General features: G+C 53.4%; 2 protein-coding genes across 2 annotated transcripts; one reads left to right on the top strand and one right to left on the bottom strand.

The window, feature by feature from the left end:
* Window positions 1-251: 251 nt before the first annotated feature.
* LOC128278513 (uncharacterized) lies at window positions 252-7,520 on the top strand. The gene is made up of 3 exons (XM_053017243.1): window positions 252-3,265; window positions 7,065-7,162; window positions 7,213-7,520. Exons 1-3 carry the CDS (start codon window positions 252-254, stop codon window positions 7,518-7,520), a joined length of 3,420 nt encoding a protein of 1,139 aa, XP_052873203.1.
* Window positions 4,828-5,720, bottom strand: LOC128277308 (protein obstructor-E-like). The gene has a single exon (XM_053015752.1). It carries the CDS (start codon window positions 5,673-5,675, stop codon window positions 4,926-4,928), a length of 750 nt encoding a protein of 249 aa, XP_052871712.1. The 5' UTR covers window positions 5,676-5,720; the 3' UTR covers window positions 4,828-4,925.
* Window positions 7,521-18,467: the final 10,947 nt, after the last annotated feature.

Genomic DNA, 18,467 nt, shown 5'->3' with positions numbered 1-18,467 from the left:
TGCCACCCCACGATGCCCTAATTTTTTTCCACCCGGGGGCCGGGGGGCGCCGCCAGTTATCGATTAATTGGCCGCTGTTCCGCGTACGGTGTGCCTCTCGATAAGCAGGCGCGTTTATCACCGGCAATGGCCGAATTATTGGCACCAAGTGAGCTAATCTGAGTGCCGTGCCACACGAGCCAATAAATGACCAATGTGCATCGGGCACGGGGTTTAGTGCGCTTCCAAGTCCAGCGCCCAGTAGCAGTGAAATGAAGTACAGGAAACCAAACGGCGCCTTTCTCGGGGCGCTCGCGTTGCTGCTGCTGCTGGCGGTGGTTCCAAGCCAGGGCGGCCTGATCCTGTTTCCCGTGGACGACACCGACCCCGTGATTGAGTCATTCTGCGAGGACATCGCCGCGGGTATCTTCCCGCACCCGAGCCCGGCCCTGTGCCACGTGTACATCTCCTGCACCTTCGAGGTACCGACCGTGTACCAGTGCGACGATGGCTTTGTGTTCGACCCGAGCGCACTCCGGTGCGTTCCGGGCGATCGACAGCAGTGCATCGATCTGTCCGAGCCCGACTGGATCGCCATGTGTTCGCCCTACTCGTACGCCTTCTTCCCGGATCCGACCCGCTGCTGGAGGTTTGTGCTGTGCGAACGACAGACCCCTACCGTGTTCACGTGTCTCGACGGAGAGGTCTGGTCGGTGGAACGGGATGCTTGCTTGCCGGGCGATCGAGATACCTGCGAAGTGTTCGACCCCAGCAACGTCTGCCAGGGACAACCGGATGGGCTGGTACCACATCCGGAGCGGTGCACCGAGTTCATTCGTTGCACCGACGGACAGTCCGCGGTTGAAAGCTGCCCGATGGGACAGATCTGGGTCGGGCAGCAATGCGTCGTGGGCAACACGGACACCTGCGAACCGACGGGTGGCCTCTGCCAAGGAATCGTCGGTAACGACCTGCGTCCCCACCCGAACGAGTGCCACCTGTTCCTATTCTGCTCGCCAGACACCGGTGCGACGGTGCTAATCTGCCCACCTGGTGAGATCTTCCGCCCGGACATACGGTTCTGTGTGCCCGGGGATCGTGAGACGTGTGAGTACAGCAGCGTGGAGACGGCGTGTGTTGGGAGGCCCGATGGGTTTGTGCCGCATCCGGACGACTGTCAGCAGTACATTTCGTGCGTCGGAGGCACCTCGCACGTGGTAAGTTGTCCGGGAGGGTTCATCTTTGACCCGCCAACGGGAACCTGTGCCCAGGGTGACCCAGAGACCTGTCTGGTGACGGCCGGGCGCTGCAGCAACCTACCGGACGGTACGATCCTGGAGCACCCGCTCCGGTGCGACATGTTCCTCCGGTGCGAGAGTGGCTCCGCCGAGGTGCACCTTTGCCCGGTGGGCGAAGTCTTGAACGTGGCCGCCCAGTTCTGTGTGCCCGGGAACGGGGATACCTGCGAGCGGTTCCCCCTGGAGACGATGTGCGATGGCCGCGAGGAAGGCGGTCTACTGTTGCCCCATCCGACTGATTGCACCCTCTACGTGGACTGCAGGGGGGGCGGTTTGGTCGTGGAGGGAAGCTGCCCGACGGGTACCATCTTCGTAGCGCCGGAGCAGACCTGCCGTCTGGGCGTAAATTGCACCCTGTTGGTGGGTATTTGTGAGGGACTTCCGGATGGTACTGTTCTGGAACACCCGGATCACTGCGATCACTTCATCCTGTGCTCGGGCGGGCAACCCGCCGTAAACCCGTGCCCGCCGGGTGAGATCCTACGTCCGGATGCGCAGTTCTGTGTGCCGGGACGGTCGGACACCTGCGAGGCCGATTCGCTCGAGGACATGTGCCGGGCGCAACCGGACAACACTCTGTTCCCGCATCCGGACACGTGCTACCTGTCCGTCCGCTGTCTCGGAGGCACCTCGATCGTTGAGCGGTGTCCGGCAGGGAGTATCTACGACGCACCGAGCCGATCCTGTGTGGCTGGCGATCAGGAAACGTGCGAACCGTACGAAAACCTGTGCGCCGGACAGCCGAACGGAGCGATTCCTCATCCGACCGAGTGCGTCAGCTTCATCGTCTGCGAGGACGGCCGAATGATCCTGTGGCATTGCGCCCCGGGGTACGTGTTTTCGGCTGCGATCGGTACCTGCGCGATCGGCAACACGGAGCTCTGCACGCTGCTGGAGGACGGCGTATGTTCCGGTTTGCCCGACGATACGATCCTGGCCCATCCGAACGAGTGCCACCTCTTCATACGCTGCACGGGCGGCCTCCCGCTAGTGGACCAGTGCCCGGCGGGCGAAATTCTGTTCCCCGAGCAACGGTTCTGTGTCCCGGGCACTACGGACACGTGCCAGAGGCATCCGGTGGAGTCGATGTGTCACGGTGCGCAGGACGGTACAATCTACCCACACCCGGAGGGAGGCTGTACGGTGTACGTAGTGTGCACGGGAGGCCAGCCGACGATGGGGACTTGTGCGGCCGGCCACATATTCCACGCTCCAAGCAGTTCGTGTCGACCGGGAAATACCGACACTTGCCAGCTGCTGGACGGCGTGTGCGTTGCCGAACCGGATGAGACGATCCTGGAGCACCCGAACCTGTGTGGACACTTCGTGCGGTGTATGGGGGGCATGGTGGAGATACACGAGTGCCCGGCGGGCGAAATCCTACGACCCGATGCCCAGTTCTGTGTGCCGGGGAGCGCCGACACCTGCTCGTTCGAGCCCGAGGACCTGATGTGCTTCGGACGTCCGGACGGGCTGCTGTACCCGCATCCGACCGACTGCGGAATGTTCGTGCGCTGCGAGGGGGGCTCGGCCGTGCTGGAGTGGTGTCGCCCCGGAACGATCTACCGGGCGGCAAGCCAAACGTGCATCGCGGGCGATGTCAACACGTGCGAATTCCTCGATGGGTTCTGTGCCGGGCGCCCGGATGCGGTCCATCCGCACCCGGGCGGCTGCGAGCTGTTCCTGATGTGCACGTCCGGCATCACGACGCCCTTCCGGTGCCCGGACGGGGAGATCCTGCACCCGGAGCACCTGATTTGCGTCGACGGCAACGCCGACGACTGCACACTCTCCCCGGTCACCACCGAGCCGCCGATCATCTCCGTCTGCGAGGGTCGCCCCGATGGGAACTACACGCATCCGCTGCTGTGTTACCTCTTCATCCGCTGTATCGATGGCCAAACGGACATCCTGACCTGCCCGCCGGACCACATCTTCGTCGGCGCGATCCGCGACTGTGCCCCCGGTGACCAGGCCACTTGTATTCCGTTCGGACAATAAAACGCCCAACTCGAAAAGCGGTTGTTAGCGTTAAACGCCTTTCTTTCCTCGTCAATAACTTTAGAAACCTTTCTCAAGGTCCTTCTCAACTATATTTTCATATCAGGATGAAGCGCTGAAAAACGTGTTCCTCTTTTCTTTGTTCCCCACTGACCCCCCGACTCACTGACAGGCCTTTTGACAGTTCTTTTTTGGGCCGATCACAGGGTGATCCGAACTTTGTTGCCAATTTGTCTTCCTAACAGGGGTGTTCAAAAAGGTTTGCGACTTTTGAATTTCCGCTGGTTGCATGTATTTGATTTTGTGACTTTTTTGTGGCTTTTGTGGCAGTTTTCTTCGATTGAAGTGGCGTGGTGCATCATGAGCTGTTGTTACAGGGTAGAACGGTTAATAAAGAATATTATCTAAAGGTTATGCGCAATTTGCGCAAAGCAATCGGACCGGATCCGGATGCGTCCCTGCTCGAACACAGTGTTGTTTCTGCGCAATTTTTAGCCAAAACATCACAGTAATGATGCAACTGCCACCGTATTTCCCAGATCTAGCCGGCTGTGACTGCTTTTTGAAAGGACTACGCTACGCTACATTTGAGGAGATAAAGACGGCAACGTAGAAGGAACTGAACAACCACACTAAAAATATGGTTTTGAAGTGTTTCGAGGATTGGAGAAAAACGATTTGATGTGGATTACTTTAAAGGGATAAAATAGATTATTTTAAAATCTTAGTAGAACGGACCGGGCCATATTTATGATACAATAAATATTTGATGAATAAAGCATTATATAAAAAAACACACAGACACCCCAAAACTTTTTGAACAGCCCTCCAACACACCGCGGAGGTCTTTCTTATCGTGCTGCAGTGCAGTAAACCTCGTGATAACAATCCGCTTATCCGATTCGCGGTCTGACGCGCGCCTGTTGTCAGTTTGCTGGTGGTGGTGGTGGTGGTGGTGGCAATGAAAACTTCACTGGCCCGGTGCTGGGTCTTTGCCTTTGCCTTAACACTTCTCGTCGTCCACGCGGTCGTTCGCGGGGATGCATTCGCGAAACGGATAGGCAACGAAAAAGGTGCGAAGACCCGACCCGGCAGCGCATTCTCACTGAACAGTAGGCTTTGGAGTTGGATTCTCGGTTGGTCAAGGTTTGTGTAGCGTGGCGTCGAGTGTTTGTCAGGTCGGTTATCGTTACTGTAAATCTGTTACAGTTCTTCAGAATCCCCAAGCTACGACCAGGGTCAATCCAAGGAGCGAATCGGAATGATGACCAATAGCACGTACGTTACGCTGGCCTTGAAGGTGCTGCTGATGGCGATTCTGTGCTACACCCTGTGACGAAGGCACTCTCCTGCTGATAAAGACTCAAACGGAAGAACCGCAACTACCTCATCAAGCTGCCTGTCGCAATGTGAGGTGGGAGACCCGTTTATGACACTTTGAGGATGTAAACGCCAATCTTATCGGCCCACAGGGTGCTCCACTATCTTAGGTAGCAATAAACGTCTTGAGCGTTTGAGCGATCCCAAAACAAAACTTATCGATCCCGATATTGGACATGAGATTTATTGAGACTTCCGTCGGTCGCGTGATAATCGATGCTGCGGAATTGGCGGAATCAACCCGCCTATCGCTGCGCCACTCCGTTATCACCGTGTCAACAGACTGGAACAGTCTACGGCGTTGCCGGCCACGCAATGGCGGACGGTCTGATTAAACACGAAGAACGGCGGGCACGATTCGAACCGGACCGTGCGCCGCACGCACGACAGGAACCGGTTGCATAGGTATGGGTGCGGGTAGCTTCCGTCGGGCCGCTCGGCACAGAACTGATCGCAGACGGGGTCGAGCGCACACGCCTGGCCGTCTCCCGGCAGACAGTCCTGGTACGCGTCACTGAAGACGGTCCCCGGCCGGCACCGGCTGTTGCTCGGGGGATTCGATTGACAGTTGATGTACTGGGTGCAGTTCATGGGATTGGCCACCAGTGCACGCCGCACGTCCACACAGAAAAACGACTCCCAGTTGGGTCGCCCGGTGCAGCCCGGCGGCTCCACCGTAGATGTCGGCAGTTCCTCGGCTACCGATGGCTCCGTCGTGGAGCTGGGTGCGGGTTCCGGTGGCCCAGGAGTCGGCGTCGTTATGTGCCGGCAGTCGTACTGTGACTGCTGTACGCAGAACAGGACGTACGGATTGAAAACGTAGCCCGCCGGGCACCGTTGGACGGTCGGTTTTCCCTGGAAACACACCACGTACTGCCGGCAGTCGTCCGGATGTGCGAAGGTGGCGAATCGAACTCCGTCGCAAAGCGCGTCGAACGTGGCGCTGACCACCCACCGGTCGGTGGCCAGGGCGCTCAACAGCGCGGCCACAAACAGCACCCGGTCGCGTTGGATCATGGTTTTCACGCGAAAGCGACGATTGAGTCTTCTCGAAAGCGCGGCACTGTCGGAACTGCGACGGCTTACGGGCTACGGTGCGCCATTTATCTTTCGCCAACTATCACGGGGCGCAACGCAAAGCAAACGGGATGCACCGCGCGCTAAGCCGTAGTTCCCAGAAACGTGCATCATATGATGCCATAAAGCAACTCCACATCACGCGGAGACACGGGTGGTGTGTAAATACGGGATTAGCTGTTCGATTTGGTAATTCTGCGAAAAAGTTTTCACATTTTCCGATACAACTATCCTGAATTTTTATTCTCGAAAATTAACCAACAAATTCAAAATATTTTCCCTTGATACTTTTTGAGGTTGCGTTTTTTCACTTTATGCTGCAACAATCATGTTGCCTTCCAGATTATGTTGCGTCCTATGCTGCGCAACCATTTAATCCGGCTTAAGTCGCAGAGCCGCAACATAAACACTGCCGCGGCAGCTTAATTGAGCGTGCTCGAAAACTGCATACTTTTAGGCGCGCCAATTAAAGTGTTGAAAACTTTGTATGCAACGGAAACAGCGGATTTCAAAATGATGACTGATCAACTAGCGAACATTTATTAAACCTGCGCGAAGGTCGCTTTCGGTCTAGGCGAGGGCTTTCATACATAAGGGGTTATTTGTGGAAACAACTATGCACTAACCATTCGCTCTGACAATGTTGGGAAAATCCTGGACCCTGGATTGGGTGATTCATGGCTTCGATCAAAAGAATACAGAATGACCAAGCACAAAATGGTCACCTGGCTAGGTAAGGCCATCAGCAAGCACAGATTTTAGCCGCCGTTCCGCGAAGCGACCGATTGTGTGTGAGCGCGTCTTATCAGTGTTGTGATTGTAGGATCAAATCGATAATACCTCGGAAGAGTGGGGCCGCCTTTGAAACAGACCAACGGATAATCCGGATGCTACGCGGGGTTTACTCATATCCTTCGTGGCGGGTGATAAGAGAGGCGGGCTAATAATGACTAGACCGAAATCCGTCGCGACTCGCAGATTTGATCGATTGGTTCCGCGAGATTGAGGGTGATTTCCGCGGTGCCGTCTGGCGATTCTATAAAATCGCTGCTACTGGCCGTCGGGCAGTAGAAGGCGTACGAGAACGAAACATTCGGCATCATGAAGTTCAGTGTGATAAGCGTTGTGTTGCTCGCGTTCGCCAGTGGCGTCGTCGCTGAGACCGAACAGGGCGAAAACGTCTGCGAAGGACTACTGATCGGTATCCTGAAGCACCCTTCGAGCTGTTACAAGTACATCTCCTGCTATCGGGAGGAAGCGACCGAGGAAACCTGTCCGGACGATACGATCTTCGATCTGGACGAGATCACCTGCATGCCGGGAAACCAGGAAACGTGCCGAAAGGAAGGCGAAGAGGTGCCACTCCCGAGCGACATGTGCCGCGGTATCGTCCTCGGCAGGATGCTGCACCCGGAGGACTGCACGAAGTACGTGAGCTGTTTGTTGGGACGTGCCCACCAGCGATCTTGCCGTCAAGGGTTTGTCTTCTCCGAGCGCCTGTTTCTGTGTCTCCCGGGGGATGCGAACTCGTGCCAGGTGACACTGCTGCCCACGACGTCCACGATTGCCCCGGAGGATATTCTACCGATCCCCAGTGATATCTGTCGGGAGCAAAATGTGTCGTTCGGAATGCTGCCACATCCGCAGTTCTGCACGCGCTACATCATCTGCGCCCTGTGGATCCCCATCGAGCGCGAGTGCGACCGGTTCCAGGTGTTTAGTGAGCGCTTGTCCATGTGTTTGCCAGGCCTGGTAAATAGCTGCCGACCAATCATTGGCCGATAGGTAGCCCGGCGGCGAGAAGAAGTGCATGTGATCTAGCAATAATGAAACTAATGCTTAAGGCATAGAAATAAATGTAATTACCAACTCTACTCATTAGTGAACGTTGCAAAAGACGGCACGGGTACGTTGCAATTTTGCCGGACACACTCGCACGCGTTTGCCAAATTTTCTCGTCTCATCACGTCCACAGGCGCCATTTATCTTCCCCCGGATTCGTGTGTCATTCAATGTGATGTGTTCACCCCGGTTCACCCCGGATACCGAACCGAACAAATAGACTCTTCCGGTGTTCCGGTGCAGTAGTGTCGGGTTCGAGGGCCTCTAAGAGCGGGTCCTTTTTCTTGCCCTCCTCCGGCTAAGTGACGGGCATAAAACTTACCGCCCGACATAAATTTGTGTAACGGGAAAGCGAAACCGAAAGGGCAAGGAAACAACTTGAAAACTTCGAAGAACATGACCGAAAAAAAGGCAAAAAAAACATTAGTACCGTGTCATGTCGCGTCGTCGACGGTCTCGTCGTTACGCATAATTAATTGTGGGCGTTGAAATAATAACATCCTAAATGTCATGCTCCTTGCTCCCCGGTGTTGGTTGGCCTTATCCTTTTGGAGTTTTGTTTTTTTTTTTTCTCCCGTCTCCCAGATGGAACTCATGTTGCAGCAAATGTTGTTAAGTCGGTGGTGGTGGTTTTTCCCCGAACTGGCAGCAGTTCGAGGTTGAGCTGAAGTCCTGGAACCTGGAACAGCAAAAACCACGAAAGCACCAGCCGCCGCCACGAATCGGTGTACAGTTTATCAACTCTTTCCAACGAAAAGTGCCTCATAATTTATCCTCCGCGAAATGATGAAGATGGCCACGGAAGGTCCTAGTGCCACGGAAGGTTCACCGACAGTCCTTGACAGAGAGGCCTATGGCGACGGAGGGCGACGGAGGGCGACAGATGAACAGAAAGAGAGAGAGAGAGAGAGACATAATTAATTGCTCTTTACGGGACTTCACCGCAGCAGCAGCAGCAGCAACCCGGTGAACCCGGTTGCTTGTGACGTTTCCCAAAAACTGCACGCTGCACACGGGACACAAACCGGGACCGGGCGGGATGCATAAACTCGCTATAGGCCTCGTTTTGGGCCTGTTGGTGGCAGATGTTGCCGAGTCCTTTTTCTGGGTTTTCGGGTCAAACTTTTCCGGTGCCGAGTTCGCCGGGAGTGTGCCTGTCCTATGTCACGTGTCACTGAAGTGAGTATCGTAATTGTGCATCGCGGCGAGCTCATCCCCGGGGTCGATCGATACGGTGCCGGGGGCTCGCGCTGGAATTTTGACTCCAGCAAATGCGCTATTCTATTGTTAAAGTGGTTTATTATGTGATTTATAACCATGAACGTTCCGAACGAATGAGGAAAATTCTTCTAACAAACCCCTCCAAGCATATTGCTACTGTATTGGTCCAGCAGAAAAAGACAATAACCATAGCAACCACCGGTGCTAACGTCAGTATTCGCCCTAATGAGCTTTGTTATCCGATTTAAGAAATATTAGATAAGCCCATCAGACATCACAGGAAATGCAAAACATCTCCGATTGGAGAATAAAAAATGTCTTTCGTCTCGGAGCCTGGCGGTGGTGCCTAGCAAATTGATAATACCGACGACCGCTCCTTGTTCCCTGAAGGGCTCCAGCATGTGTAGCCCTACCCCACCTTGGGTACGGTAAGTTGTATTGACATGCTGGATTACATCGAAAAAATGAGGGATTATTTTTAGGCTTTACAGTTCCCTGCCTTCTGGGTTTACCTTTTCGGAGCGATGGGCCCGGCGCACGGAAGCTGGCTTTTATCGCCCCACGTGTCATCACGCATCCCTGAACGTAGCGCCCCACTTTTTTTTCTGCCGCATCCACGAGTCTGACACAAATTGGATTAAAAGGTTTGCCGAATCTTTGAATGAAATCTTCGGAAGGATGGAGCCTCCTACCAGGCAACAGCTCCGAGCTCGGCGCTTCCAATCAACTAGGCACCAGGTAGTCTACCGAAGAAAATAGGACCCCACAGCATTGTCTATCCGTTTTTTTTGGAAACAAACAGACTACATGAGTTACGGTTTAAGAAACTGTTACTAAAACAGAAAGAAACCGTACAAACTGAAATGTAATTTAGATAATCTTTCAAAAGGCTGTCTTCTTTCTGGCCACCCAGGGGTTTGGGACAAAATTTATTGGATTAATTAGAAGAAGGTTGCCAACCGACCCATAACTTGCGCGAACACTACTAACGAACTCTTAATGCACACGTTCACACGTTCGGTGCCGATGAATGACGCATTTTCCTCAAAAGACCCGACAAAAAAAACAAAACCGACCGGAAATGGAAAACCATTGGAATCCGTCCCGGGGCCCCGAGCCATATCTAACATTTCTGCTTGGCTGCGAAAATTCGTTTTCCGGTCATTGTTCGGTTTTGGATAGAAACCGGGCCCGGGCTTGCAGGGCCTGAAGACCCGGTCCATCATCGCAACGGGGACGTTTAGGACGGCCGAGGACATCTACCAAATGCCCTGGCAATTGGCAAACGGACTCCGCACCGTAGTACAACATGTCCAGGCGCTTTTGTTGAGCTCCTTTCGATCGAAAGAAATTTATCAAAACCCCGGCACGAAATTGTCTCTCGGTCTCTCTGTTTCTGCCGCACTCTCTCGCTCACGGGTCCCAGGTTGGGCAAACAAATTTGCTGCAACCTTACTTGCGGTGTCCACTACACGAACGTCCTGGGAGTGCATTTTAACATATTTGTTATTTGGTTTTTGCAATGCAAACAACCAGCTGTCTGTCTCGTCCGGCGTAAGTCCGATGTCATGTCTATTTGTGAACGGTTTCGAACGATTCGTTCGGAGAGTGACTTCAAGCCAAATGGAAGCATGAGTGGCTTTCAATGTTATCATAATCATATCCTCGCCCCTCGCTACCTGTCCCAGTACCTGTCCGGGGTTTTTGCAGCAAAACAACTCCTCCAGCGTAATGATAGCCTCCATCAGGCAGGTACGACACCAGTTTGAAGGCAATCACTTCGCAAGAATGAATTTTTAGACCATCCAGCATCGAGCTAACATCATGCGGTCCGGTCGTCCTATTAGTTTTGCTTTCAACCCCGATTCAAACGGGTTGCTGATGGCAATTTTCGGTGAAGTGACAGAACGGGTTCAATTCCCTTTTCACACATGTCCCAACACACACGATTGTTACACTTTCTTACACGAAATCACTTTCTTTTCGGCAACTGCCCTGAAGGCAGTAATATTGAACGCCAGCACCATGTGGGGCTCCATTTTTGGCAGAGAACGTAACACAAGAAAAGAAAACCCGTACGGAAAACTACTCCAACTTCAGGCGGGATCTGATTTTGGAGTGGGCCAGCCAGCCAGCCAGGGGACATTGGCATTTATCAAACCGAAATGTCACTGCACCGGAACCAGGTAGCAAAACAAATAGGAAAGTAATTTTTCATTCTCGCCTTCGCTCGCAATCGAATACACATCAACAACCCGGTGTGGGGCTTCCCCACCGAAGCCCAAGGCTCCACCTAGCCGGTGGGTTAGTTTGACTTTTCCGGAAAATTGTTAATGGTTTGCGGGCTGGGCTGGGCTGGGCTGGGTGTGTGTATTTACCAACCGTTCTTTCTTTACCACTCGTGTGGGGTGTGTGCTTTTTCTTTTCTTTAAGACCTGACGGCGCCTTGGCTTGGGTTATTTGTTTTCCATCCGTCTCCGACGCAGATCGTCGGTTGCTTATTATCGCAAACAAACACGCACTACGAAAGCCAACGTTCCAGGTTGTGCTGGGGAAGCAGAAATCGAAGCCCTATTTCAAGTTTGATTGGGATGTTGAGAAGACTGAGAGACTTCCGGGAAGGTATTTATTGATCGGAAAATGTTCATTCGCTTTCAAGGGAGAGTTATGAATTTACCAACGCTTACGTTGAATAAGACAATTAAAAATATACATAAAACAAAATAGAAACAATTTTAATAAATAAAACATTATTTTTGAATGCGTTAATTTGAAGAAGTTCATAAAAGATGATCGGACACTCCCTTTTCATTGTCCGCCGAACGGTATTGACTTAAAAATTAACAAAATAAACGCAAATTTGAACTACCATCAATGCCCGAGGCACCTTTCAGGTGGCAGGACATGCAAACACGTGCAAACTAATTGTTCTGCGGTGGAACTTCGTCGGCCATGGGTGTCCCGAGCGATTACAGCCTCTACCGAACCGCGGCCAAACTTTTTGACGTTGAATTTAATTAAAAGTGCCGCTCATTTCCAGTTCATTACGCGCACCGCACGGTTGATGGCTTCAAAGTTTTCACCATCTTATCGCGCTACTGAAGCGGACTGCGGTCCGACGAAGTTTCCGATCGATCCGATCGAAAACGGTACACAACATTGACAGGTTTGCCCAGCCCGGATCCGCGCTTCTCCGCGATGACTTATGATGGACTTCGTCGCCGCGTCTGACGGACACACCGCGCACGGAACAGATTACACCACGCAGTGCGTGGCCCCGTCAATCAAACATCACCTGCCCAGAAATAAGGAATTTTCCAATTATCATTCTACGCACGGAGCCGCATTTCCTTGGGCTTGAAAGTTGCCCAACTTCGTTGCGTTGAAAATTCCAAGCCGCAACCGGCAGAAAAAAAGGATAAAAAGAGATTTCACTAAAACGCGAAAAAATAAAGCACGGAATGCACCACTCCCGTTCGCAGATAATCGCACCGAGCGGGTTTTGTGGTGCAGCTTTGTCCCGGGCCCCTTCGCCTCGCGAGTGGTGGCCGAAGCGGCGAAGAAAATAATAACAGCTTTAATCTTGCGCCGGTAAATCTCTCAATAAATTTTGCGCCAAACCCAAAAACAAGCCCCGATTCGGGGCTATCAGGCTCCAAGCTCCATGGAAGCTGCGGCGCGTCTCGGAAGCCAGACTGGCGGGTCCGGTCGCGAGTCGGTCGCTTACTTTCGGTTTTATCGGACAATCTTATCAGCAAACTTACCTCGTTACCCCGACATGAAGCCCACCCCGTTCAGCGCCGAACCAGCAAAAACAGCTTCTCGCGGAGCGGGTGCGGGTTGCGTGTGGACGCCATGCTCGGTCGGACTGTTGCGAGGAAGCAAATTTATTTGCCTCGTGACCAGCCTGCGGTCCTGCGAAGGGCTACGTCCACCTTCAACCGCCCCACAGTCCCGGGGCCCTCATGACATTTAATAAAAAAAAAACCACAAGCGAACCCAAAGCGCGGTCCCGCCTTGCGGTGCTCTGAAGTGATCGCGAAACGATTCCTCCGATCGTATCGCCATCGTCGTCGTCGTCGGGAAGTCAGTGAATCTGTTACCGGTTATTATTCCGCGCTCCGCAAGGCGTGTGTCTCGCGGTGGCCGCCGTTGTGCGTTTCATAACTTCCTTACAGCGCACCAGTGCCAGGCAGTCAGCATCCTCTGGGCAACAATAAACTTCGCTTCTTCTACGTGGGTCCCGTGGCGCAGCGTATCTTCTGCCCCGTCAAGATTTCGTCCTTTCGGTTGGCGTTCCATCAACGACGCCGCCCCCGGAAACGCAAATCATTCCGGAATTCCAACATTCAGCCCACGCGAACCGGGCGAACAATCGGATAAAAATGGCAACTTAGTCATTTCTCCGTACCGTCACCGCGACCCATCCTGTGGCGTGCGCGTGTCCTTCGTGCGTCACGCGGATCGACGGCCGATGGCGACACGCTTGCCACACACAGGACCTGCACGGCGCGGAGAATATTAATATCGAGCTGGGTGCGATGGCTTCATTCTGCGTCTTATCCTCGTGGCGTCTCCGGCAGACAGCGAGCAGTTTGTTATTCGCGTCATACGAAGCCGCGGCGTGCGCGAGACGTCCCCGACCGGATTGATTGAGGTTGCCATTGAGATCAAACCGCTTCCCATCATAACTGGCGCAAGCTTGCAGTGTTCGTCTAATTCTTGCTTTTATGTGACATTTTATCGCCGAAGAAAGGGGTTTCACTTCATCGGCAGGCGTCTGGGATGACTGGGTCACCGGCAACGCGATGCTCCACTTTCTAACGAGTTCCAACAATTGCACGGCACGGAACCAGACGATGCTCCCGTTTGCCGTTCGTTAAAACCGCATAGTGTACACCCGCGGCCCCGGGGTTTATGATGCCCTTTCAGCTCTGGGTCCAACACAATGCCCCAACACAAACTCACTGACAACGGGAGGGAAAAATGAAACGCCCCACACAGATACTGACCGATAGCGCGGCAGTTCTCGCTGCTTTTGCCTGCACACCGAAGCCCCCCCCCAAGGGGCCCTGGCATATTAAAGTGGCCGAAGAAGGCCGAAGGACTGGAAAGCGCGGGTCTCAGATAAAATGTAAACAATGGCCATCCCGCCGAGAAATTCGCTCGCCCCACCGGAACTGACCAACTACAACTTGCGCGCGCCAGAGCGCAAGGGCGATAGGGCGAAGATATTGGCGGCAAAGAAACAATAAGCCGCCGCTGCCGCTGGGAAACAATGGGGCGAATATTATCGTCATTATTGAAATTTCTGCTTCCAATTCCTTCGCCTTCGCTGGGCTGGCTCGTCGGCCAAGCTGGCCAGCCAATTGGTCATTTCTTGGACCCGCGCAAGTAAGTGCGGTTAGTTTCCCGTCGCCAGCATCCTTTGATGATGGGCTGCGATGGGGATTATGATGCGAAAACAAGAGCAGAGCATAAAAAGTGGCCAGCGGTTCGGTAGTCGCGGTCTCGGATCTTATCGCTCCCGCTCCCGAAAGCCCGCCGATGGACGTGGTCGTGCGACAAAACGGAAGACGACGATCGACCTGCGTGGATAATGGCCAACAAGAAGTCGCCTTTCTTGCGATGGGTCCCCAGCGCCCGATCAGCGGACAAGTGCGCCTTCCCAAACCCACCGCCGCGCAATTTTTCATCAGCCGGCCGCGAATTCAAAATTATCCATTGTTTCGGGGGCTCAGCTACCGCGGCGGGTTTTCCCTGAAAGTTGTTACGTTCGATCCCAGATTTTTTGTCCGTTCCGATTTTTGTTACTGTGGGGCCGTTCTGGGTCCAGGGTGCTTTAGTTCTATGTTCAGCGCCCACCAAATTAATGAATCCCGGCAAAGGCTTGCGATATTATTCAAGGACCTCATTCGATTGATGAAGAACCGGTTCGATAGGGGCCACACGAGACAGGAGATGCAGGTCCTATAACGTAGATCAAACGGATCAACGCAAAGAAGGCCTCTACGTGTTTGTTGACCCACGAGGCGATAACACGAGCACGAACATTATCACTCCGATTACCAACACACACACACACACCAGGAGGGCGCGTGCTGTTTCTCATCCGTACCAAATCTTCGTTTATTTAATCGAACCGTTTCGATGGCGAATTAATTAAAATTCACTGCACAACAAAGTTGCTCCACAACCGTCCACGGAACCAGTCATCCTCGGCGTACCTTTATGCTGCGGGCTGGATGCTAACCCACCAAACTATTACAACGCCCATCGCCTACTTCGGCGTCGCACTCGGGCAGATGAATATTTATTTTATGTGTATCCGCCAGTGTGTTCCTATCAGGCTCCGGAGCGGAGTGTCGGTCCGGATCTTGCTGGCCGCCCTGGATCCGGGAGGTGCCCGGAAGGGACCCGCAGACTCGCGCCGGGCCGCCCTGCCGCACCGAATATTTATTGATCATCGATATCTACGCCGCGCCACAGATCGATGGGAAGGTATCGCTCTGTTCTGCGCGGGGAACCCAAGCCCAAGGGTTCAAGCGGTTCATTTTCATTTTCATTGCCTCATATGCCGCCACCAACACGACGCCGACGTCGGCGAGGAAGTTTTCCTTCCGACCGAGCCTCTCCTCGAGGGGCCCCTGAGGGGAGAGTAACGAAATGAAGGATGAGTATGGCGTACTCCTGCCGCTCGGTCGGCTGCCATGAATTAAAGATGAGTTTCTGTGGTCCAAATCTTTGCCAATTCCATCCCGGTTTGCTTCTCGCTCTCTCTCACGCGACTTGCAGCGCGTTTACGGAAAAATGATCCAAGGTCCCGGGTTTGTGTCTTCGGAACCTACTTCCCGGGTCCTTGCCGGGTCCCGGGGGCTGGTTGAATAATTCAAGAATTGGGCGAGCGAGTGAGAAAAAACTCAAAAGGTGCTAATCACATGATGCTCCCGGCGGTTTCGGTTTATTTGTAGTTTAACAGGTTAAATTCATGTATGTTTAATGGCTCCCGTCCACAAATCCCCGAAGCGAACCAAACACGCGGCCGTAAACAACAACCTGCTACGAGGAGGTCAATTTTATTATAATGATTGCCGGTCGACGCCAATCCTTCGGGTCTGTGTGTGTACGTGTGCGAGCTGATCGGCTTTACGGTGGATTTAGTCCGGGCTTCCTCTCCACATGACGCCCAAAACGGTGGGCTTCTTCAAAGGCAGGTCCAACCCCTGGAACTGTCCATCACAGCGGTTTATGCGATGGCTGACTATGAGATCCCACATTAGTCACACAAATGGCGATGGATTTCTTCGACGAAGAAGGCCTTTTCGTTCACTTCCCGAACCCGAACGCCGATTGATCCAGGCCTTCGGGCCTTCGATGGCCAGAACGTCGATTGTAATCCTTTTAAATCAAAACAACTTTTGATGTTCTTGCGGAGCTAACCGCCTTTCGAACCACGCCCCACACAACGCGTCACTTGGCGCAACGAACAAAGTCAAAGTTTGTCGAAGTCGCCCTTTTTCCGGAACCTGGCCCCAAACCCAACCGACCGCCCCCGGTACCCCGTGCCGAATAACTAGACAAACGCCAAATCCCTTTTTCATTCGTCATTTTGTTTTCCCAAATTTGATACGTCCGGACCCGGCAGGCAGGATTCGGATATTTCTTGGACTTCGGCGTTGCGGCGGCGAACTCTCTGGCAGGCCACCCACCGTGTAGTGGCCGGGGATCGGAAAACCCGGGCCCGGACGAAACAAAGCGCACGGTTAAGAGAGATGGGCAAGATTGGGCGACCCGTCGGCCGCCCAACACGCCATTCGGCGGAATGGAAAATTATTTTGCTCATCATTTCCGACACGATACGTATGGCGAACGAAACGCGCGCTCGGAGGTTGAAATCCGCAAAACGTGGCCATTTCGTGGGACCGACCTCCCACCGGCCGGACTCCACGTGGCGGCCACAATTCTGCGAAGTCAGCAAACACGATGTCCATTCAATTTGGATTTTAACAGAGGCGGCTCCACGCGCCCGCCAGATTGGGCCAGCCGGCCGGACCGGGCCAGATTGAGCGGCCCACTGTGACGCCGCAGTACGACGATGGCGATGATGACGTTGGCAGAAATCGAAAAATCAAACAGAACCTGCCAACCAACCTGCTGTTCGGGCCCGGTTCGTCCATCTTCAGGAAATCAGCTTACAATCACCACAGCCGCACGGGTCGGGTGATGCTCGACCATTTTTCCGTCCGCCGGATTTTTCCGCAGATCCTTTTCACCACCGGTGACACATCCCGTGGGGATCCCCCCCGAGGGCCACTACAAACTTGCGCTTAGGCGGCAGAGGCAATCAGAGCACCCGTCGTCATCGTCGGCGGCGGCGATCCGTTGCGGTGCTAATCCGTTTATCAGTATATTGTTTTCTGCAACAGTCGTCAAATATGGAACGCACCATCGTTCCACCAGAGGTCGCTTTGGTGGGTGTAAACGGGACCCAACAAGCTTTGCGCATCCTTGGCAGGGCAATGAAGCAGAACAGGCAGCTCACTGGACACTCCAGGCGGCCGGCCGGCCGGTCGGTAGGCAGGCAGTTCGGCTTCGTGAAGTACACCGATGGAACCGCTGACTGGGACAGGATTCCCATCATCCTGTTAGCGTTACGTAATGGAAAGATCAAATCCAAATTATTCTCCATCATCATCAAACCAGTTAATGCCTTCCAAATTATGGAAGGCCTTTCCTTTTTTCTCTGTGTCCACCTGTCAACGGCCCGCATTTCAGCCAACCTGTTTTTTGGTACCTGTAACTGACACATTTCATTCTTCCCGAAAAAATGCACCAAACTATTCGCCGCAAATGGGCGAATTTTGATGGGTTTCGTTGTTTCATTCGATGGCTGGCGAATGTTTCGAAATAATTCGAAGAATTTTTGAAAAACTTTCAACCAATGAACGGAATGCAAACAAGCCATGCCGCGCCGTGCCGCCGCGACGGCAACAAAGTTCAGGCCCATCACAGTAAGCTTGTCAAAAAAGGGAGGAACATCGAACATCGTTGGCAGAAGTGTTCAATTTTGTTCGCATTTCGGGGTGTTGTTTTTGGGGCGCAATTGGGTGCACGCCGGTAAGCTTCTGTCGTGGCGCCATCCGCAATATGTCGTGGAACAAAAAACAAATCGGTCCGCTACTAAGTTGCAACCATCAGGGAGTTCGATAGGTCACTTCAATTTACAGCAATTTATTTGCACAGCCCGCAGGACCTCCACCGATTGGCCCACAGTAGGCGAGCAGCAGACCGATAGATTAGGTGCCTTCTCTCTCTCTCTCTTTCACTGTCTCTCTCCCTCTGTCTCTCTTTCACACGAACCTTCCACCGTTGAACGGGAAAGCCCGTCGATGTAATGCGATTAAATTTGTAATTGAAAATATCTTCCACTTGTTTCAGGTTGCTGAATAATTCACGCACTACACTTACCTGGCTGGCCGACCCTAAAAAACTTCCCAGTTGTGGAACGGTTCGCCCGGAAGGACGCAAAAAATCGATCTTAGCGAGTAGTAGAGTTTTCACGCGCATTAGCTGCCAGCCAGTCGTAACATCGTAAATTATTGGAGACCGCACGCCCGGTTTGCGCTCGGTCCGGATGAGAGCAGATATCGTGCAAGGACACATTTCGAA

The sequence above is a fragment of the Anopheles cruzii genome, chromosome 2 (genome assembly GCF_943734635.1).
Source record: "Anopheles cruzii chromosome 2, idAnoCruzAS_RS32_06, whole genome shotgun sequence".
Lineage (NCBI taxonomy): Eukaryota > Metazoa > Arthropoda > Insecta > Diptera > Culicidae > Anopheles > Anopheles cruzii.
Note: the sequence above shows the minus strand (reverse complement) of the source record. Positions and strands in the feature narration are given on the sequence as shown.

Bases quoted from the DNA above. Each gene is read 5' to 3' on its own strand.
- LOC128278513 (XM_053017243.1), top strand. From the start codon at position 252: ATGAAGTACAGGAAACCAAACGGCGCCTTTCTCGGGGCGCTCGCGTTG. The intron at 3,266-7,064 runs GTTCGGACAATA...CCGGGAAACCAG, and splicing joins GACCAGGCCACTTGTATTCC to GAAACGTGCCGAAAGGAAGG. The intron at 7,163-7,212 runs GTACGTGAGCTG...CTTGCCGTCAAG, and splicing joins CACCCGGAGGACTGCACGAA to GGTTTGTCTTCTCCGAGCGC.
- LOC128277308 (XM_053015752.1), bottom strand. From the start codon at position 5,675: ATGATCCAACGCGACCGGGTGCTGTTTGTGGCCGCGCTGTTGAGCGCC.